General features: G+C 38.8%; 2 protein-coding genes across 12 annotated transcripts in view; one reads left to right on the plus strand and one right to left on the minus strand.

The window, feature by feature from the left end:
* Positions 1–12,305: 12,305 nt before the first annotated feature.
* C4H4orf33 (chromosome 4 C4orf33 homolog) lies at positions 12,306–17,988 on the minus strand. 8 transcript variants are annotated; one of them, XR_008436913.1, is made up of 6 exons: positions 16,972–17,988; positions 15,614–15,674; positions 15,378–15,429; positions 15,063–15,265; positions 13,450–14,055; positions 12,306–12,922 (listed from the first exon to the last, which is right to left on the minus strand). XR_008436913.1 is itself a non-coding variant. In XM_053976484.1 (6 exons), the coding sequence occupies exons 2-6, from the start codon at positions 17,150–17,152 to the stop codon at positions 14,644–14,646; spliced, it is 666 nt and encodes a 221-aa protein (XP_053832459.1). In that variant the 5' UTR covers positions 17,153–17,222; positions 17,655–17,988; the 3' UTR covers positions 14,200–14,643. The 8 variants fall into 8 exon arrangements, 6 of the variants coding, with proteins under 6 accessions (XP_053832462.1, XP_053832463.1, XP_053832460.1 ...); XR_008436914.1 differs by lacking the exon at positions 13,450–14,055 and adding an exon at positions 14,102–14,181; XM_053976484.1 differs by lacking the exons at positions 12,306–12,922; positions 13,450–14,055 and adding an exon at positions 14,200–14,812 and having other exon boundaries at positions 16,972–17,222; positions 17,655–17,988.
* Positions 17,989–18,055: 67 nt separating this feature from the next.
* Positions 18,056–22,775, plus strand: part of SCLT1 (sodium channel and clathrin linker 1) — a 29,744-nt gene continuing 25,024 nt past the window's right edge. For 2 of the 4 annotated variants that reach the window (XM_053976782.1, XM_053976784.1), the window contains exons 1-5: positions 18,058–18,391; positions 20,168–20,235; positions 20,893–20,945; positions 21,814–21,883; positions 22,694–22,749. In XM_053976782.1, the coding sequence (XP_053832757.1) occupies positions 20,182–20,235; positions 20,893–20,945; positions 21,814–21,883; positions 22,694–22,749 (233 nt within the window). In that variant the 5' untranslated portion in view covers positions 18,058–18,391; positions 20,168–20,181. Of the gene's footprint in view, positions 18,392–20,167; positions 20,236–20,892; positions 20,946–21,813; positions 21,884–22,693; positions 22,750–22,775 lie in introns of all 4 variants that reach the window. The other 2 variants (XM_053976781.1, XM_053976783.1) reach the window with 2 other exon arrangements.

Raw genomic sequence — 22,775 nt, forward strand, 5'->3', positions numbered from 1 at the left:
CTCCTCAGGAGTCCACAGGAGTTAGCAATAAACATGCTTGCCAGGTATTTCCAAGAGTATTATGTCGAGCATTTTTTGCAAGCACTAAATTCAGTGAAATGGAATGGGGTTTACTAAAAGAATTGGCAATTATGAAATTAGCAGTGGAGTGTTGATAGTACCTGAGAGTCTTGCCTTCAAGACCCTCTCTAAGCAGCAATAAAGGGTTTAAAGAGAATCTAGCTTAGTGTGAACTTGCAAACAAAATAAATTTATTGATAATAGAATAGGCCCCAAGACCACTCAAGACTCCTTCCTCCTGCTGTCCTGTTGACCTTTTTCACCAGTATAGGAACAATTGGTAGATGGTAGAAACCTGCCAAGGACCTATGGAGCTGGTCTAGGAGTTTAAGACATATCACCATATCACCATATCTTATTTTCTCGCTTGAGAATGACCAGCCATGAATCAAAGTTCCATAATTTTGAGTCATTAGGAAGACATTTCATTCCATCATCATTATTTACTGTGACTTGACAAATATGGTGAACTGCTAAAAATAATGACATCTATTTTCTTCTCATTTTTCTGGGAAAGAAGGAAGATATGTGCATCCCTACTAAAAGGCATGTGTCATATCAAGGTATATGCTACAGATGAAAATGCAGAAAAAGACAAATAATTTCAAAGTGAAAGTTTTGGAAGACTTTAAAGGTCTTATTGCAGTATCTTCTATGCTACTCAGGTTCAAGTCATTTAATAAATTCAACAGCTTAAAGCTTAAAGGATTTAAGTAAGGACACATAGTAGGAAAAGACACATTAAAAGTAAAAACCATATTCAGATGTAGCCATGCTAAAAAATAGAGAAATTGCAATGAGCCCTATGCTTAGGAGAGAGTATTGTGCAGTTAATGTAAGTAATGAACCTTTCATGTGAAATGATGTAGTGTCACAACTCATTTGCATCCCACTTAAAGTGTAATTAAGTTTCCCTGACAGCATGGCTTATGGCTGAAAGAACAGACCTGGCTGCTAAATTAATCCAGAATCCCTCTAGTTAAATAACACTCTGCAAAGAAAACTTAACACACTTTCATTTAAAGTTCCTCAACTTACATTTAAAGTGGCACTATACAGAATTTCAGAAAATGTTTTCAAAGACTTCAAGATGCCCTCAGTCACACAGCTGACTTGAAAACAGGTGCGCTGAACCCACACCAAGGTTTGGCCCAAACCACAGTGTACAAGACAATGCAGTAACATGTGTAAATGTTATCATTTTGGGGTTATCTTAGAAGTGATCTACAACATTGTAAGAGCTCCATTACCAGGACAGAGTTCTCAAGTGCAGAGAAAGATGAAAAACACAGTGAAAAGGTGCTACTAAACTAACTACAGCAAAATAGATGACCATCAGTTAGGTCATTACCTGTAATGATACCAATGTCCGATTTTTTGATAGAGTAACATCCAGCAAAAATAAGCTCGGTATTAAACAGGTTTTTTGGTTCTAATTGAAAGAAGCCCAACTGTTAACCACTCTTTTCAGCCACCTACAAAAATCATTCCTTAAAACCAAGTTACTAAAAATATGATAGGAGTGAGGAGCGAGTGGCTTGTGATCTGGAGAGTCTCAGAGGGAGCATTACATTGGAGTAGTACTCCTAAACCACAACAGGGAGTAGCATGTTATGGTTTATGACTCAGTTTATCCTTTACTGATTTTCATCCTAAAGGTTCTATTTAGAGCAAAGTTGAAACACTCCAGAATATTTATAATCCTGTAAAGTCCATATGGATCTAAGAAAAGGTAACTTATTACCATGAACCATAAGTATGGACTGTCCAGAATAAACACTGTCATCCTATTTTCCATTTTATTCCTACCTGCATGTTACAAACAGTGAGGAATCTGTGCAGTCTCTCCATGATTCTGAAAATCTCATTAGAGGGAATACCATTGTGGCCACCGGAAATAATCCAATTTTAGCAGAGTCACAAGATCACTCCCAAGAGCCACCCTGAAACACACTGCATGAAAATCTGCAAAGTCAAAATCTGTATCAAAAAGGAACAGGTACATTGTGGCTATAATTAAACTGTAGCTCTTACAAAGGTCTGAGTCCTTTCCTACAAGGGGAGAAGTTGTAGCAGCTTTTATTTTTTTGACTAGTGAAAAACAAAAATCGTGTTTGGCAAAATGATCTGATGTTCTGGAAAATTACTTTACTTCATAGTTAAAGAAAGGGCAAGTCGGTAGCAATTAGAAATGTTCAAAATAGACACAAAAATCATGGTTTTAGAGACGGTAGTAACAGAACATGAACAACCACGTCTCTGAGATATTAAGCTATAGCTTTTTAATATAAATACCATCACTACTTAGAAGCTTGGGAAAAATAATTTCAAGTATTTTCCATTAAGGGATTGTTTCAGGAAAGTTTCTTGTGCCCAAGAAGAGAAGCTTAAAGCCCTGCTTATCCCTCTGCAGTCAGAATTTATAATAATCAACACAAAACAAAAGAAGTATTCAAGTGTAGCCCCTTAGAACTTGAACATTTGCCTGACTGTGATTTTCAGCATGAGACAACACAGTTTAACAAGCTGGATCAGATGCTTTTTCATGTAGTTTTAGTCATTACTTGACGGTAGGAACAGATTTATCCACATCCACAACAATAAGGCAGTTGGCTCCCAGATCTCTCCCAGATTCCATTTTTGACTTAACATTTTCAAATACACCAAATGGTAACTTGAGATGAAAAGAACAGGAAAACACTCTGCATGTAAATTCTATGAGTTCCCACAAGCAATTTCCACTTAAAAATTAAATTCTCTTAGGTGTGATGAAACCAGAATTTAGTCTCTGGCTTTCATATGAAGTCACTTGGAAGTCTACCACAGAACTCCAGGCCTCATATGTATCTTGCCAAATACTGCTGTGTATTGGACACACATTTCAGGGCAGCAAAATTCAATTTTGCTTTAAATACAATGAGGTTTTAAGTTAGTGTAGCAAGTAATTATAAGGAGTTTGTTGGCATTAACAAACCAGAATTGTATAATGACAATTGTATAGTAATATTGTGTAACATTACAAACATAAATGCTATTATATTCCCACCAATCAGGTAGCTACACATCAAAATACTATTTTTTTTTTTTAAGCAGCATAAATATGGTTTTTTGACTGGGACTGAGCAGGAAATGGTGTTCTAATAGAGTTAACCAGAGACCACCTAGGGTCCTGGAGGGAGCCAGAAAATTCTGAGGTTCTGTGGAATCACCAAGCCTAAAATTAAGGAAGAGCTCCCACAGTAGTTTCGTCTCTAACAGCATTCTGCTCAAGTTCTGAAATCAGGGCCACTGCACACTATAAATCAGCTCTGGACCTTTGAAGTCAATGGGTTCCCCCATGTAAATATATAAACAGCTAAATATATATATATATATATATATATGTTCTCCTCCAGTTTGTATATACCTTCTGTATTTCCTCTAAAACATTCATTCCTTGGAATTGTATGCAAATAATCAACTTACAAAGGATGCTCTGTATTCTCATTAGATTAAAGGTCCTATTGCAGATGACATTCTATTCTGAATTGAACCCCAAACACATTCAAGTCAAAAAGAAAAAAAAAAAACCTTATATTGGCCTTAAAGCCCAATCTTGCTTTTTTCACAAAAAGAAACTGTTCCTACTCACAAATCAGGTCCATGAATCTTCTTTAGGTATTGGATAAAATGGTTATATATTCTTCCACTCCCATTCAATAGTGTAGAATTCATTCTCCTTAGGTGGAAAATCTTTCAATGAATAAATGAAAAGAGAATCACAGAATAATTTGGGTTGTGAGGGATCTTAAAGACCATCTCATTCCAACACCTTTGTCACAGACAGATTGCTCAAAGCCCAATCCCGCACAGCCTTGAACACTCCCAGGGTTGTGGCACCCAGAACTTCTCTGAGCAACTTATTCCAGTGCCTCACCACTTCTCAGTGAAGAATTTCTTCCTTCCATTTAATCTAAATATGCCCTGTGTGTAGATATACTAAGAAATGCAGGCCTTCTATCAAAGCACTAAGTGGTACCATCAGTTTTTCCACTTTTAATTTCCATTTGAACTTTTCAAAGTGAAAACCACTGATTTTTCAATCAAACACTGATGCAAGGGTACAAATTAGTTTCTATGTTTTAAACTTACAAAACAGTGTGTGTGGACCTTTTGGGTCAAGACAGCCATGTCTAAACCACTACCACCCTGAAAGATAACTGCTTTTAAATGTTTCATTCACTCTTACTGGGGACAGTGCTCATAAAAGTAATACCTTTTTTCTTCTACAGCTCTCTCAAAGTCTCATTAAAAACAAAGAACAATCATGAAGTTGTCCAACCATGTTCTCTAACAACAGACAAATATAAAACATTAAGATAAAACATTAAAATTACTCTCTTCTTTAGCCTTGATTACTGCATGGTTAGGTGTTACAATACCTGCAACAACCTTAGTGCTACCCATTAGGACAGAAAGTGGTGGATGACAAAGAATATTTATGTGCTTATAAGAGCATTGAGCTTCACTTTAATTCACTTCATGTCCTTGCACAAACACAAGATGCTGCAGACATGCATAAAAGTACCTCCACATAAATCTAGGGTTAAAGGATACCAAAAAAAAAATCCTTTAGATGAGATCAAGTACTTTGTTGGAAAAGACATTCTATTATGCACTTAAGTGTGCAGTTAGCTGAAAGTCTGAGCTACTGAAAAAACATGTTTGCATTCTGCACAATGTGCCACAGTGAGGTTGGACTTTCTGACAATTAATAGGGGAAAATCAGCTCTGTATTTCATAAAGCTTAAGTGTAAACTTGAATATGAAGAGATACTCACAGAACAGTTTTCTGGTTTACTGGATAGCCTGAGCCAATTTACAAAGGGTACAGTGCTTACTTTTAGCATAGTAAAACAAATTAAATGAAATTTACAAGTTTTAGAAACCAGAAGGAAATAAAGATCACAGAGAAGATGGTGAAAAGAACAACAATGGTCAACTGGAAAACCTCTCTGTACATGGAAAAACTAGGAAAAACATTGAAAGAAGAGATACTAGAGAAATTAATTTTACCATTATGGTTCTCACCTATTTTTACATAATTAAAAAATCCACAATTATTAGAGTACCAGATTGCACTTTTTATTGATCACAAGATGTGCGGCGTGGGTTTTTGCTCTCCCCGGCTGCACGCGGCTCTTGGGAGCCCGGCTGTGGCGTAGCTTCCACGTGCTGCCGGGGTTTGCTGCCGCGGGTTCCCGGACACGGCTCCGTGTCTCGGGCGCGTGGGCTGGCCAGCCTCTGTTACCGTGCGCTAGGGATCCGGCAAAGAGGTAAGGAATTTGTCCATTTACTCCGTGCTTGGCAGGAACGGTTTATTGGTCACGTGGCGCGGTTCGATGGAAAGACGCGACCGCTCCCGGCACTCGCATGGGAGAAAATGGCGCCTGGGTGCCGGCGGGATAGGGTTTTATGGAGGGGCGGGGCGAGAGGATCCACGGCCTGCCGGCCAATAGGGGCGGCTGCCGTGGCAGTGACGCCAGCAACAGTGACCAACCAGAGAACCCCGCAGGGGCGGGCACCGAGCCGCGGGCTGAGTGTGGCTCGGGGTGGCCAGCACGGGGTTTCCCGGGGCCGGACGGCAGGGTGGTTACAGGAGCGGCAGAGGGGGAAGATCCGGCAGCATGGGGCCAGAAACCGCAGGGGGGGAACAACACGGGGGAAACGCGGGATTACAGAACTTGACTTATTTTAACATAAATTAAAAACCCTAATCTAAACCCAAACTCCGGGATGCAACAAAGATGATCCAGGTGATGCCCAGCAAGTCTCAGAATTTGGCCCAAACTTGATTCAGTCTAAATGCTTGTAGACTTGAAATCCAATCAATATGCAAATCATTAGAGCAAGGCAATTCTAACAGAGTTTTCTGGGAACAGCAGAACTGATTTAAATAGCCAGAATGGACATTTGAAATTACAATCTTATCATCTACCACAGATTCCCTCCCATGCCCCTTGCAAAATTTGGTGTGACTTCCCTAGTTTCAGTTTTCCAATTCAACTTGATTCAAAGTGCTGTGCTGTACAGAGGGGCTCGCTGCAACTTAGGGCCTGACATAGCCAATCACAAATATCAGCATTCCAGATTGGGTAACAGGTGGCATCATTTGTTTCCTCAAAATTAGAGCTCTTCCTGTGTGCAATGGCTTTTAACACCCAGCCTTTCAGATCCACACATCACTTGAGACTCTGCCAACCTTTCACCAGGAGATATGGAGACAGCCTTTGATACCAGTGCTAATGGAGCTTAAGCAAATGTGAAAAGCTTCAGACTGCTTCAGAAAACTTGCTAAGATATCAAATGCAAGCATGTAGAGGATACTAAAAGGTGACAATAGGCACACAAGCAAAGAAAGTTATCCTTAAAAAAAAAAAACCTCAACGTACTCCTGTTGTCTCCACTTGTGTGAAGCTGGTGATGGATACTCAGCAAAATCAGAGTCTGACAGAAATTACAAACTCTTCTAACCAGACCTAAGATTCTTAGGTGATTTCTAATGCAGTAGAAGGGCTCAGGGAACATGGAACACAAATCCAATGGAAAGCAGGCTTCACAAAACAGCTTTTAATTAGGATGTTCTAATTAGATGCTGAAGAGACACAATCACCCACAATTAATTCTACTCTTGATATGGCTTAGGGAACATCTAAGGAAACAGCTAAGTCAGAAAAGACACAGACGGTTTAACACTTTAACTTTCAAACCTGAATCTTCAAAGAGGCAATGGGAAAACATACCTTACTTTTTCCTCATTCAATAAAATTTCTCCCACTGTGTGGCCTATTGAAAACCAAAAAACTAGTTTTGCATAATACCTGCAATTTATTTTTAAACAATCCAGTCCTTATGACCATAATTAGATTCATTACATCTGCTGAAAAACTAGGCAATTAGTAGTTCTAATAAACTAGCCATTAACTTGTGCTTAGAAATGACTGATTTTAATTGCAGTATATTTAACAGTTTAAAGGAATCATCACATTTGTCAATTAGCACTATCAATTTTTAATTAAATGATCTTTCCACAAGAGGAGAAAAAAAAAAAAAAACCAAAAAAACAGATGTTTCATTAAGTTTATATGGAGTAGAGAATTCTTCTGACTAAAATGTAATTTTTAAGGGCTGTTTTGGCTAAACCAACATTTTGAGATGGAAATGTTGATACACAAGCTAAAGACAGAAAGGAGAAAAGTTGCACAGGTCTTCAGACAAAGGTCTTCTCCACTCAGGTTTTTGTAGTCTTGCTAATCAGAAAAAAAAATAGATTTCATCAGAAAAAAAACCCTGGACATTGTTGAAAGCTACAGAGGACTTTCAGAATACATCTATGAGTCACAGAGGGAGGTGTTAATAACCAAAGTGGTTATTTACAAATCATATCGCATTACAGTGAACACAAAGCAGTCCGTCAGTGCAGGTGATACAGAATCCATGCAATAGCCCTCATTTTACCAGATAAATTGCACATCTTACAAGAAGGCCATCAGGATTTGAAGCACTTCAGGCATTGTAGACTCAGGAGGATGAAAGCAAAGACTTGGCACTCCGAAGCTAACACATGGAGAATGTGATTAGTCTTTCCTGTATCATTTACTAAACCTGCTAATTAATCTGGAGGGCCTCACACAAGCATCAAATAGACAGACTAACTGATATGGAAAGCAGTCCATTTACTTCTCTATTATACCTAAACAGGTGCAGAAATAACAAGAAAAAAATAATCCACTTCTCATTAGCTCAGACATTCTTTTCCAATCCTAAATGTTAAATCTCAATAAGTCTTGACACTTCAGAGGTGCAGCATGTGAAAATGGACTCAAGTCTGAAGCATATTCCAGTATATAAAGAAAATTCCCCTTGTCTGTAACAACTCACTTTGTGACTTGAAAAATTCTACTGTGAGCACAAAAAGACACGTCAAGCCAAAAGCAAGATAAAGATGTCTCCTTTTAGGCAGCAGCCTGCACTTAAAATCCAAAACCATTTGTCATGCCAAAGACTTTGCTAATGACCATCTCTTCAACAATATCTGAACAGATAAAATATAGTCCCCACTTCCTACTCAAAGAACAATATTAACAATAGTCTGACAGAGCTTGATGTATGAGATCCCTTCAAGGAAGACTTGACTCTTGCTTTGTACACAGATTTTATCAGCAATTTAAAAATACAAAAAGATAGTCAAAGCTATCTAAGAATATAAGGAAGTATGATGGGTGTTACTCTGAACAGTGATTTGTGATATAAAGGCTTCACCTATTGTCTTCAGCACAAAAGAGCCTGCAGAGGTGACTGAAGGAGAATATATCCAAGAATATAAAGGAGCACAGAAAGTCATTGCTGCATCAACTACTCAAGAGTTCAGAGGTGATCAAGTGCTCTGCAGCCTTACACATTTTATATTTAATTTCTGGCCTATATGATCCTACACTCCACAGAACAACACTTATCATGTCAACTTCACTGAGAGGGTGATCAGACAGGAACCAGAACTGTCTGCCCAGTTCAAGAAACTGGAAAGGAAGTGGTGGAATCACCCAAGTCCCTGAAGTGTTCAAAAAATGTCTAATTGTGGCACCTGGGGACATGGGTTAGTGGTGAGCACGGCAGTGTTAGGTTAACAGCTGGACTCAGTCTCAGAGGTCTTTTCCAACCTTAACAATTCTATGATTTATGCTATGCTCTCATTTCACCCTATAGAGAGCATGAAGAGAATGAATCTGTTACCAGCAAGACATGTGGAGATTTCCCATTCCCTCTTCATTTATGGCTTGCACTTAGCCCACAACAGCAAAGTCTGAGCTTCCCAATTCCCTGAATTCTGTCAGCTTTCTTCTTCCACTTCTCACTACCTTTGCTCAGCAAGAGATTTTTGAGAACATCAGCAAGGAGCTCTGCTTTGCCCCCAGCTATTAGCACACAGTTCTAGTATAGCCTGTAAGTAATGAGGAACCACTGCAGGGAATCACAAAATAATTCCTTCGTTTTCCAGCTACAAGAATAGCTGCAGTGTTTCCAGCCAACAATCCATCCAGCACAGTGACCTTTTTACATAGGTAGATGCCTAAAAAAAGTAAGAAAGAGAGAACATGCTTATCCTATCACACTCCCTATCAAACTCAAATTATTTTATGCTGAGAGGATTTCTTTAATCTAATTCTATATACTTTAAACCCATCACTTCATCTTTCTGCCATGTACCTTTTCCAGTCAGTCTCCCGCTGAGTCCACAGAACCTTCTCAAGCACACAGTGTTAAGGGAAATATCACCTTCCTCTGCTCCCAGCATGGCTGCAGACATGCCCAACCTGAACAGCAGGCGCTCACAATCAAAGGGCATTCCCATCACATAACCTGCCCCTGCCAGGCAGAAAGAACACTTCCCACTGAAAAAGTCAAACCCTGGCAATTCTACCTGCCAGGGGTGGATTCCTGCTCCAAGCAGATTTCTGCAGAGAATTCACCTCTCCAGCTGCGCTCTTCTGAAGCTTCTGAAAAGCTGTTTCACAGGAATTACAAAAAGACTCCTGACAATATGGACCTCTCACCAAGTCTCAACATTTCATTCTAGAAGTCATAGGAATTTAAGGAGGTACAAGACCACAGTTCACTCTTCTGACATCATGAACTACCCTTCCTCTGAAACCATTAAATATTTTGCTGAAATTAAAAAGGTTTAAAGCAGATACTTGGCATAAGAGGTTACAGCCCACCCTGTTAACATTTAGGAAACTAATATACAATTTTAAAACAAGAACCAGTTCTTTAAAGTGCCAGACATGATTAAATATAAATGCCATGGCTTGTATAAGCTATAAAGCACTGAGAAAGTACCAGCTTCCAAACAGTTTCATTTGCTGAAGGAAGCAAACTCAGCAGTAAGAAGTGAACCAATTACATTGCCTAGAATTAGAGATGAATAATTTTATGACAGCTACTAGTGGCACCAAGATATAAATTTCATTGCCTGCAGAGACTGAGTTCAAGAGAAATAACTCATGAAATGAAAAGCAAGATTAAATTGGCAACAAATGCACGCTACAGAGGGAATTTCCATATTATAAAAAGGTGACATATGAAAACTCCTTTTTCCCCCACAAGAATCTGTTCCATATTCCAAGAAAGCCACTGGACTAGTCTGGCTGGGTTTTAAAACAGCAGCAAGGACATGGTAATTTAATTTTACTTCAGTAATGTTTACTTCAGCTATTTTAACACTATTTAGTCAGTTCTGGTCTACCACATTTAAAAATACATTTGTATTTGCAAATACACTACATAACTGGCAGAGAGTATTTACACACATACTTCATGATAGTCCCTAATTCCTGAAAACGAAACGAGCATATTTTGGTATGTTCATAGCCAGTGCAGATACAAACAGTGCCTCCTGATCCATCACTGGAAAGCCTCCCACAGACCCCCTGCAGCCAAGGCTTTTACTTGTTTAGAAACAGAATAATGAAAACAAGCTTGGATAGAACAGAATTCTCCTGACAATACTAATTTCAACAGACAGACAAGTAGATAGAAAAAGGCCTAACTGCGATATAGTTTATGATAAGTGTTGTATTGATCTCACGGAGGCCATTTACATGTTTATACACAGCTGTTTATACAACCTGCGCAAATAAATCAGGCTTAACGTACTTCCCTGTACTTTTGCTGAAGCACTGCTCAGAGACACTGCAGCAAACTAAAGCACTCAACAAAAGAAAAAAGAAGGGAATCACCAACTAAATAAATGCAGGTTAACTATCAAATTTCAGCACCATTATTCTAAATGTACCATAATTAAATGCAATGAATTCCACTTTAGAGATTGCCCTGGTACCAGGGAAGAATACTTTTAAATTTTATGCACAGCAAATTATGCACTGTGCCATTAACATTCCAAAAGGATTTTTACATGGTCAGAATTTAAAACACGAAACATTCTGTGCTGTGCCTTTCAGAGGCACAAAACAGCCTTGAAAAAAGGAACTGCAAGCAACATAGTACTCAACATCACATTCAGCAGTAACTTATCATCATGGTGCTGGGCAGTACAAATAGTAACTCACTCATGTACCTAATAACTAGAGCAGATAATGCAGTAGCTGTATCAGCCATAGCAATCAAGATGTATGTAGTCCTGAATCAGAGTAGAGCTTCCTAGTTCTAATATCTGACCTGGCATACCAGAAAAAAAAAAAATTTAAAAGTACACAAACACATGAGGAAAATTTTACTCCTGTTAAGAGCTTTGCATCCAAAAAAGCCCCAAAAATGTGCAGGATCATTACAAGAAATATTAGATGTTACCTGATAGCCTAAGTTGCTCCAGTTTTGTATTTAAGGTACAAATCACACCTACCATTAACAAACATTACCATTCAAGTTTTCTTTACATAAACTTTTTCTTTTTTTTTTTTTTATTTTTTTTATTTTTGTTTGAAGAAAAAGAACTTCCTGTCCTTCTTAAGCCACAGTTTTCACATTGTTTCACTGCAGATTGTTCAAACCACTGAAGCCTCACCCTTGAAGGGGTGTACCACCTCTCACAAATCAGGCTGTAGTAAGAGAAATAAATTCTTTCAGAATTCAAAACAACCTTTTTGGAAAGTTTGCCAGAGACTATCCAAGACATTTGCAAAAAAATTTAATCCAGAATAGCATTTAAATCATTTGGACATCGCAAAACTATTTTTATACTACAGATTGACTGACACCTTGTGGAATTTATCTTCTGTTGGTTTTGTCTCAAAATTTTTGAAAATAGCCCTGCAGGAAAGCAAGCATTAGAACTGTAACTGCACAGCATGACAAGTGTTTCTTAAAACAAAGATGTCTCAAATAAACCAATATAAGCCACCATCAGCTTTACTGAAATATCCTTTTTCTAAAATCAAGGATACAGCCAGAAGGAATGGATCTGGTTAAGGATAACTAGGCTGGCAGCACCAAGGCACAGTTTAGACAACCTTCTCCTCCCACCTAGCGGCAAGAAGCATAAAGAACAAGGTCTTTGGGAGTGCAAACGTAATTTCCATTTTCTGGAGCACCTAGCATTTGCATTTCGTACTGCAAAGACAATGGTTTTACTTTAAATTACTTATTTAGGGAAAATAATCTATTTCCCTCCAAGTTCATCATTTGCATCCAGAGTCAAATCTGAAGCAATCAGTTTGAAGTAGAAAGAGATGAATATAAGAACAAGATATGAATAAAAGATTTTATTTATTGTTCCTTTACATAAAAAGTATCATTCCTCATATGAAAACAACCTTTGTGAAAAAAGCAGTACACCTGTTTTGAATCTTTGCACACAGTTTTTTGACAAACTATTTTTAAAAAAGCCTAGAAGTTTTGCAAAATAGCATTTTGGTTTTGACAAATTTGCAAAGCAGCTTTGAGACGTCAGTGTCTAGAGGATACTTTATTCAACATCTATTGAATTACTCAATATTTCAGACCGATGTCATTCTTTAGAAAACTGTACATGGATAGAAGGTAGAAAAGAAGCCAAACAACTGAATGTACAATACTTACAGTTTTCAACAGATGGCACTTTACAGCAAGGAACCTATATTGTCTTATTGAAACAGAGCAAAAGCAATTGGATGGCTGAGTGCACTGACATGCCAAAGTCTGCCACAGAAAAAGCCTAATATCTTCAAATTTGAAAGCACAGTTCTATAAAACTGGAAGCACAAAGAGCTAAACAAACACTATGAGTATGCTATCTCAGATATGAACCACGCCAAGATGTTCTTCACAAAGGTGGGATATTCCCACCTTCTTTGCTTCTCAGGCAGAACTTGCAGCTCGAGTTAAGCTGAAAGACAGCAAAGCAAATAGGACCATCAGAATGTGTTTATTACTGCATACTATTTTAAGCTAATTTATATAAGAGTAAATCAGCAGCCAGAATCAAGCAGCAACTTCTAAGCTAGACAAAAAAAAGAAACATATGATTTGTACATCTTGTGAGGGTTTACAGATTGGATGTTGCCACCTAAGAATAGTCACTATTGTTAAAATTACTCATGCTCAAACACAGAAAACATACACCTAGAGTACCTCCAGCCCTCATTGGCATGGAAAAAAAATCCTCAGACATCTCAGATTAATTCTTAAAGTGATGTGACAAATCTTAGAAAAAACCCATTGGAATACAACTATACCAAAAGATTTTACTAAGCATGATTTGTCCCAGAAACTTCACCTGAAATACATAAAACCTTTTGTAAATCTATCCTCTGCACCCAAACACCATTAGGAACTCCACAGAGAGGTCTGTGAGACAGAAGTAGTTCCCCCTTTGGCATTAAGTAAGGGAAAACTTCAGGCACAGGAACATACAGGAAAGGGCAGTGATGCCTCTTGCAGGGCAAGTACTGAGCTTCCAAAATCAATGATAGCTACATTCTTCCTCCTGATTGTAAGCAAAAAATCTAGGCACATAAGGATCTCATTCAGCAGTCAACAAACAAACGAGCAGCAGCAAAAATACAGCAGAAATGCAGCAACTATAGAAAGTCAAAAGATTCAATCCAGGTATTGGCCTTGTCAGACTTCAGAGCTCTCTCAAAAGCACAGCTGCAATTTCAGCACATTTTTCTTCCTTCACTGGTAGCAGCAGATTCATCTCTTGCACAGATGAAAAACTCCAAGCCATTCATACATTTAGAATCAACAGATCCATATGCAGTTCGCATTTTGCAGTTGATTTTCAGACTAATTCATTATTTCGGTGACAAGGAAAACCTTGCTAATCTGGAATCTATATCCTCTGCTCAGAATGAGGAAGTTGTTTCCACACAACTCCAGCCAGCTTCAACATTATAAAAATTTATGCCTCAATCCATTCACTTAGTGAGAGATTTCCATATATCTGATTCAGGCTGCTTCCAGTCTTCTCCTGTTAGTTCTTTCAGGTTCAAGTCTTTGAAAAATTCCAAACGGTGACTGCAAACAAAAGAGAAATAAACAAAGTCCTAACTTTTGTAGTTACCTGTAAGAGCAAAGACAAACTGAGAGTAATGAAATCAGCAAGGAACAGTTTCTCCACATCATTTTATCTGCTACCAACAGCTGAAAAAGACAAGGTGTTTATTTTGACAGTAATTATTTCTTACTATAGAAAGAATTCCTTCTTAAAAGGTATTACAGCCATTCTCCAATTCAATACAGAGAAATAAAAACATCCATTTGCCACAGAACACTGATGTGTTTTATTAGCAATAGCTCAGAATTTTTTAAAATATACAGTTGCAGAAAGTAATTTTTTCTTAAATAAAGTGAATAAAGGGTAATTTATCTAAAATTTACCCTACCTCACCATGACTGTATGTTGTGTGACAAGTTTTTTAAGAGCTATAGTGTGTCTTCTAGAGCTGGTTCATTTATACAAAATGCCCAGGAGTAACAGGTTTTACCAGATCATCTCAGCCTCACAGGCAAAGAAAATAAACAGGCCCAAAGCACAATTTAAAGATCCAAATTGTCTGTTTTTTCTATTGATACTGGGTATCCTTTAATGATTTTTTTTTTCATTTAGTCTGCCTTTTCAATTTTTTCCATAGCATGGAACCATCTGTAGAGGAGAAAGCTTTTAGGACAGTAGGGGAGGAGCAGAAGAGATTTACAGAAAACGTACCTGGTGAAATTACCACTAAATGGCACTTCAAGAGGAGGTGAAGTCAAGAAGGAAAAGTAGAACAACCTACCCATGATTTAGATGAGGAAGGTGATAAAAGCAGATATCAGTGGTACAAAATGTACAATTTTCTATGCACCTAGCATGCAAACCAAGCACTAATTACAATGCTTTATACAAAGTACAGCACCATGGACCGTGAGCTAAGCACTAGAATAAAAATACTAGGAGCACTCAATCCAAAAACCAGATCAGCTTTTTTCAGCATTCCAACAATAGTGCAACCATTTTACAGAAGAGCTCATTTTATGCTTACAAATCTGGTTCCTGTCCTTCCTGCAGTTGGTGTGGAGGCACAGGATAAAGTGCTTCATATTTTCTCTCTTCTCCCGAGCCATGAATTGCAAATGCATTGAACTTGTCAGTGCATGGTGGAAAGTAACTCCAAGGAAGAAGAGCTTTACCCTCCCATTTGGTTTTCATTCTGGTCACCTCAAACTCCAAAGGAAGTTCTTCCTGCTAAAGGAGAGGGGAAAAAAAAAAAAAAAAAAAAAAAAAAAAGAGGTATTGGCCATCTTCTGATCAGAAAGTAGGTAAATAGAAGTCATTATGAATGTACTTGACCACTTACTTTCCATGCTTTTCTTCTGCCAGCTAGCAGCAGCAGTAAGTACTGCCCATGGCTGTCAAAGAATCAGAGTTTTCCTACAATTATGTCAAGCTGTTAGTGCATTATACAACCACAAATATGTGCATTCCCCATACTGACACAATTTCTGTGTCTAGTCCCCCTCATACATGTGTCTCACAAGCATTACAATTGCAAGTGTAAGTTAACTTTTGGGTCCTTTTCAGTGCTGTACTTACGGACAAAGCTCAACTTCTAAATACTGCTCAGTTCTGTCACTCAGAAAGAATGCTTCTACCACTGAAAAAAAACAAACAAAAAAACCAAACAAAAAACCCCCAAGCTGTCAGTATTTTATATTAACTATTCTGTAATATCCTGAGATCTTCATATCCCATTAATACAACTTAATTTTCATGGGTTTTGACCTGTGCCATGCCAGAGCCTGACTTGCTACTGACACATACACAGTAACTATTACCCAAATATTCAAAATATTGTGCCACAATTCCAACTTCAGGAGCTCTTATTTTAATTGCTATGATGACAAAGAGCTTTATAAAGTACTGTACTGACTTTATTAGCTTTACCAATTTCAGTTTTGAAAACACTGACTTTGATGCAGCAGGAAAATAAGAGGATCATACATTCAGAGCAGGGCACACACCCCATAACTATAACTGTTAAATCTCAGAAATCATAAGAAAGCATTTAGCTCTTCAATGGTTCTTCGCTGTAGAGGGATATTTTGGACAGGGGATGTACTTGTACTCCCAGGTGTACTTGAAAGCTGCATATGACACGTGAATCACATTTCAGGAACACAAAGTAGAACTACAATGGTGTTTCTCATATAAAATTACAATGGTGCTTCTCACAGCAACATTAGTAGAAAACTTTAGTTAGAATTATGATACGACTGATACTTTTATTTACTTTTACTTAAGCATATTTATTATAATAACACCAAAGAGGTGTTAATAGCATTTTAGTAGACCTTGAATGAGAATAGCTCAATAATCAGGAAGTAAGGAACTGCTAGAAATATTCAATTCTTGCATTACTCAAAGCAATGAGTAAAAGTGACAGGAAAGGAGAAAATACCCAGCACTAGTATGAGAGTTTTCCCCATTTCATTTGGCTACAATTTTGAATTGAACTTCATGAGGTGTAATTTCTGTGTTTCACACCTTCCTCTTCCTCAAAGGAACTTTGGAAAAATGATTAAAACACTTAACTTCTTAAAGTACAAGTAGAACCTGTCTTTAGGGTTTCACTTCTCCCTCCACAAGGGCATTTAAATATATATGCCACAAAATTATTTTGATGTTCACATGCCTCTGATACTTCACAAGTTGTATCAGTAACCCAAAAACTAAGTTTGAGTGCATATACTATTGACAGGATCAGGACGTCAACTTCAAAATTATTGAAAACAACCCAGATCACTGAACTCCAGTTTTGGGGGTTTCCTTAAAAAAACAACTATCACAGATTAAAAAGTCTCTTAAAAAAAAAAGACCAGGCATATCAAATACAGAGGAACATCAGTGTCTACAGAAATCAGATATATTTGTAGGAGAAGAGTTACACTTACCCTCATAGTCCCACAGTCCATCAAAAGGTTTCCCTGGCTCTCCGGGTGGTGCTGGAGGGTCATTAAAGAAAGGAGCACGAACTTCCATCAGCAGTCCTGCATTATTCGGCCTCAGCCCAATCGTAACCGGCTCATGGCTCACAGGCAAACCATCCCACGTGTGTTTAATTCGAAATTCCATCTTCAGATACTGCACAACTGAAAAAGGAAAGGTCTGTCCAAGAAGATCTCAGATTCCATCTGCGCATGAACTGCCGTTTGGTTGCCCAGGAAAAAAAGACAAAAAACAAAAAAAACACACGTTGGTACAAAGTCAATTACCAAATCATGTTTACAGACGTCAGAACTGAAACAAACTAGCTTTGTAAAAAACTAAATAAACAGTTATGTAAATGATGTTTCTCATAGTGTTTATACCCGCAGGGTTACAAATGACTCTGAAGTCTTACAAAAGCTTAAGGCTTTTCAAACATACATCTACATAAATACCTTCCAAAACCACCAGAAACATTTATCAAGCGGACAGATAAACAAAACAGTCTCTACTACATGAATTTAGAGGATTTGGTAACATCAGAAAAACAGACTGAGAGGAAAAGTTTAATGTTTGAGACACAAGGAAATGCAGCAACTAGCTAGAGCTTTCATTTACAGTCACTGCAAATCGGCCTTTCCTTAAACACCTCCAGGGACGGTGGGCAGCTCGTTCCAAAGTCGAATCACCCCTTCTACAAAGAAATTACTCCTAAAGTCCAGCCTGGCCGTCCCCAGATGCGGCCCCGGGCTGTGTCCTCTCCTCCCGCCGCTGGTTCCCCGGGAGAAGTGGCCGATCCCCGCCGCCTACAGCCTCCGACGGGCAGCACCTCCCACAGGGCTCCGCGCCGCTCCCGCTTCCCCGCTCTGCTCCTGCGGCCACAACCTGTCTGTTTTCCCGAAGGGAAGTTTAAGCGCCTCTCCTTAACCCGCTGCCCCCAAGGAAAGTGCAACAAGGCGCTGCTCCCGCCCCAGCGCCGCGCCACGTCCGCTCCCCACGTGACGGGGGCGGTGCTGCGGGCGGGCCGGGGGGAGCGGCCGGGCCCGCCCCGGCCCTCGGCGGTTGTGAGGCGCCTCCGCGGGGCTCTGGGCCGGCCGTGGCTGCGCAGGCACCGGGGCTGCGTCCTGGCCAAGCCGCGGTGCTGGCATCGGGCTCTGGGGAGGGAGCGGAGGGGCGGCTCTCCCCGCTGCCCCCGCCCCGGGGCACCGGCGGGTGAGGGGAGCGCGTCCCGTCCCGGAGCCGCCGCGCTCCTGCCGCCTCCGCTCCTCCGGCACGGGTCTGGCTTTCCTTTCCTTCCCTCCCCTCCCCTCCAGCCGCACAAGAGGCTTTCCCCCCCGGGGCTTCGTGGCGTTTGCTTTGGGAAAGGCGGGAACGAGGCACGGCCCGGTGAGTGTTGGTAGTGAGGGTTTATATTCGGTAGCAGTGAAGGTTTGTGTTCCGTAGCTTTCCCAGTGAGGAACAGCATGCTTTTCGTTAGCTAAACACGAGCAATTAAAAGCTGCTAATGAGGCTGATGGCAAAAAACACGTGCGTTTTTGTATGAATGGCTCTTTAGTTATGAAACCACGGCGTTCCTTACGCTTTAGTTTCACTTGAAAGCTCTCTTTCCAGTTATTAATGAAATTTGCTTTACGGAGTAAAATCGGTATTTTTAATTATGTGTTACTTGCTGGGTTTAATAGGACTTAACATGACTTAATCAGAGTACATCTCAATTACTCACCAACAAAATAACTGGCCAAACAAATTTGCTTCTGCTGAGTTTCTTTTCCTCTAAGTTGGAGATGGGGTAGGCGCTTTGTCCCTGGGAATGTCACTGTCCCTAATTAGTGCTGCAGGAGAACTTGGCAGCGCAGCAGCAGGACACGGTGCATGCAGCGTTTGCAGCTCCATCACTCAAACCTCAGACTTTCATTGGGTACCAAGTTCCGTGTGGTGCCAAAAGTGAAAGACCAGCTTTTGATTCCAAGGATTTCAGTAGCAGAAAAGTTTCTGTCTGAGATAGCACAGAAAATCTGTATGTTTCTTGTGCTTTGCAAGAGTATTTATTATTCTGTGATGTGAAAAAATTATGTTTTTTTCAAATACTGGAATGTTGCCTTTTCATATGTATTTCTTTTGCCTGTAGCTTATTTTGTAAATCTTTAGAATCTAAGTAGAACTCGGATTAAATTCACTGTGAAATGGTGAATTCCCTTTCCTATCAAAGAGTTTAATCCTTTTTAAAAAAAAAATATTTATATATTTTCACAGGACAAGATTTGAAGTTGGCTTCTATGCCAGCTGAGCCCTAAGTTGTTTTTGGCCTACTCTGAGCCTGGTACATGAATTAATGTTTCTCTTGCTTCATGAATGTGAAATTAAAGTTCTAAAACACTGAATATGTATAGTACATCTGAAAAGAGATTTTCTAAGCAGTAGAGAATGTTGTAGTGTGTTTGTTGTGTTAAATATGTAACTTTAAAGAAGGTTGAGTTTTACCTGAATTCTTTTTGAAATATTAGTAGCCAGACCTACAAATAATAATCCTCTGTTCATTACGTACTTTTGTGATACACGTTGAACTTTTTTCAGAATGTATTTAATGCTTTACTGTTGAAAGTGACCTTCAATCAGTAATGTATAAAATCTCTCCCTTTTTGCAACTTTGGCATCTCACATTTACATCCTTTGGCTTGTAAGGGCAGCAGCTTTCCTGTTTCCTGGCATTCCTTTGCTGTTACCTCCTTCCTATCCCCACTGTCTTTTTCCCATATCTTCCTGTAGAAGTTGAGAACTAGTAAAAGACAATGGGATGTGTATCAAGAAAAACAGGCAAGAAGTTGTTTAAATCAAAATATAGCCATTGCATTCCCCACTTTTTTTTTCCTCTTTGTTACCCATTGCAGTTACAAAAGTGTTACTCAGATTGTTACAAAACAGAACAAAAATAATTCTTAAAGAAAACTGAATGTGACAGGAATGGAACTCATTATTACTATTACGGTTAGGTTTTTTCAAGTCCTGGATATTTTTAAACAGTTGTGCTAAATAGAAGAATTTTAGAAGCTTTTTTTTTTGCCCTCAAAGCCTTATATTCTTAAATATATTTCTGACTGCCAGTCCCGTTTATGTAGATAGAGGCCTGTTATAGCCATGATTCTCAAACATGGTGTTTTTCAGATCAGAGGCTAAAAATGGCACTTGGACACTGTGAAACCAGTGAGGTTCTGAGAATTACTGCTGAGCAGGTATGTGAACTCAGGGATGGAAGTAGCAAGATTTTTTTTTGATTATGTTTTGTGATAAACAACTTTCCAAATATGGAGTACAGCTCACTTGAGTGTTGTCTGGCCCTGTTTTGGGTCGGTCCATCGTACAAAGCAGCAACAGCGGAAAAAACCTGCCCTAACACTGAATTAGGGTATTTATAGTGAATTTCTGAAAGTTTTATCCCTGAAAGAGCACTTGATTTCTAATTCATTGCACTTTTTCACTTTTATAGCCTTCCCTTTCCTAAGAGATTGGTCTCCTGTTGAGGTAGCTTTTTGTGCTGGGTACCATAAGCCTGTCTGAAAGCTTGTGCAGAAGCTAGGGCTTCAGTGCTTTCCTGATGCTGAGATGCATGGAAATGAGCCAAGCACTTAGACAAACCCATGATTGTTCTTTTAAAATTGTGTTGATTTTCCCTCAGATGTAATTATGCTTTAGATCAGAGCGTGTCCAGGAAAAAAAAAAAATCATTATTTTTTCATATTGGGCTAACATTTGAGGGTTTCTGAACATAAACGTGAAAGTGATTCTGTGGCATGTTGTGTACAGAGTACAGTTTTGGGTTTCATATAAAAGTTTTAAACCACATACATTTATGTGCAATTACTAATGAGTAAATCACTATTGCGTTGCAGGAACATGCCCTTGGTGGTGATGGCAAATCAGGATCCAGGATGATGGACCAAAGGTAACTGATTCCAAGTGATAAGTGGGAAGACTGCAGTGTTTTTGAAGGAAATTGTCCTGTGCTCACAGGAGTGTAAATATCCAGGTGAACTTGGTCTTGTATACATGTGTCTGTAGAAGTATTACTGTAATAGTTGTTTTTAGGTGGTATTGTGTTTATTCAGTAAATTAAATTACTGACTTTACTTCCACAAGCTGTAAAATAAAGGATGAGAGATGAATGAAGGAATTTCTAGTCAAAGTTTCAAGAGAATAAACAAAAGTTCTGGTAAGATTGCACTGATCTAGGTAACACAGGTAACTGCTGTCTGTTGAGATTGGAGGATGTTTTAAAATTTTTTTTTACACTCTTCATTAAGAGTTGTCTATCAGTAAATGGTTTCATGATCACTGTAATTTCCTTTTACAAAAATAATCTAGCTTTTCTTATTAGCTTTTAATATAGAATCTTCAGAGAATTGCTATCAGTTATGAAAATATTAGGAGGGAGAAAGTGTAGAAGTACAGTGTTACGCATTGTCTTATACGCCACTTTACTATTGTATGTGAAAGCAGCAATGAAGTTTAGTCTTGTAATATTTGGGATTCTGTGTGAATCGATTAAAAATATTTATATTGTATTAATAGTAATTTATTATGTCCCATTAGATGTTCTATTTCTGTTATGTAGGACCCTTGCTGTTACTGATAATTTTTAAAACTAGTGATTAAATTTGTTCATTTGATTCTGGGGAATGTCAAGCTTGGAACTCAAGAAAAGTGACTGCTCTATTCTGGCCTCTAGATTAAGAATTCTTTAAAGCTAGTTAATTATCAGAGCATTTCAGCATTTCCAAAGCTCATTCTGATCGTGTTTTTCAACTTCTTAGCTTGTCAGCTCTAATCACAGGGTATGGAAAGCAGGTGGAGGAAATGAGAGAACAGCTGCAGCTTTATCAGGTATGGGCATTCCCTACATTTCAGACTGGATCTTCTTTTAGGGGTGCGAATATATTGGGCACTAGTTTTTTTCACGCTTCACAAAGCTGCTGGACTGCAGGCTGCCTCAAGGGGATGAACGGAGAGCTTCTGTGAAAAGGTTGGGAGATTGTCCAAATTGCAGCAGTGTAATCCTGGGGTTGAGGTGGAAGGGATCCATCTTCTTTTCATATGACTGAAAACATAAGTGATATTAAAACATGGCATACAGAAAGCACTTTTTGCTTGTGATCATCATGCAGAAGTTACACACTGCTTTTGGTTTAATGCACTTAATTTATTTGATCTGTCCATCATAAGGATTTTGCAAATAGTCTTGCAGCCTGATCAGTTTCAGGAGGCAACAGAAGCACTATGGCTTCCTTGCACTAGGAAACAAAATAGCCAGTTTGGTTCATATAACTTGAGCTTCTCCTCATTTAATTCCTAAGCTTTCATCAAATGCTTGCAGCATAAAAGATAAGTTATTCACTCTACCCCTAAAAAATGTGTTAATTAAAAATCAATCTGTAAGAGCCATAAGAATTTCAAAAGGTTAAGTTTAATGGCCATAATAACTTCCAAATGCTGAGGTGTAACAGGACTTGGCAGCCATTAAATTCGAGTGGCATCCTGTGACTTGCCCTGAAAAAGCAATTGACTTTCATTTACTGTATTATGCTGGATTAAATTGACTATCTTTTACAGTGTCAGACAGAAATACAGGGTGACAGTATTAACAGAATTTGTGTAATTTAAATGAGTGCTTACTTGTGAATGTCTTTGTGTCAGGCACAAATGGGTGAGATGAAGCTAAAACTGGAAGAAGTCACCAAGGAAAATGAAAGGTAAATAATTGCACTGCCATGTTGCT

The sequence above is a fragment of the Vidua macroura genome, chromosome 4, assembly GCF_024509145.1.
Source record: "Vidua macroura isolate BioBank_ID:100142 chromosome 4, ASM2450914v1, whole genome shotgun sequence".
Taxonomy (NCBI): Eukaryota; Metazoa; Chordata; class Aves; order Passeriformes; family Viduidae; genus Vidua; species Vidua macroura.

Excerpts from the sequence above, each read along its gene's own strand:
- C4H4orf33 (XM_053976484.1), bottom strand. The coding sequence starts at position 17,152 with ATGGAATTTCGAATTAAACACACGTGGGATGGTTTGCCTGTGAGCCAT. Across the intron at positions 15,266-15,377 it reads GCAGAAGAAAAGCATGGAAA|CAGGAAGAACTTCCTTTGGA; the intron begins GTAAGTGGTCAA and ends CCTCTCCTTTAG. Across the intron at positions 14,813-15,062 it reads GAAGGACAGGAACCAGATTT|GTTGTTCTACTTTTCCTTCT; the intron begins GTAAGCATAAAA and ends AATCATGGGTAG.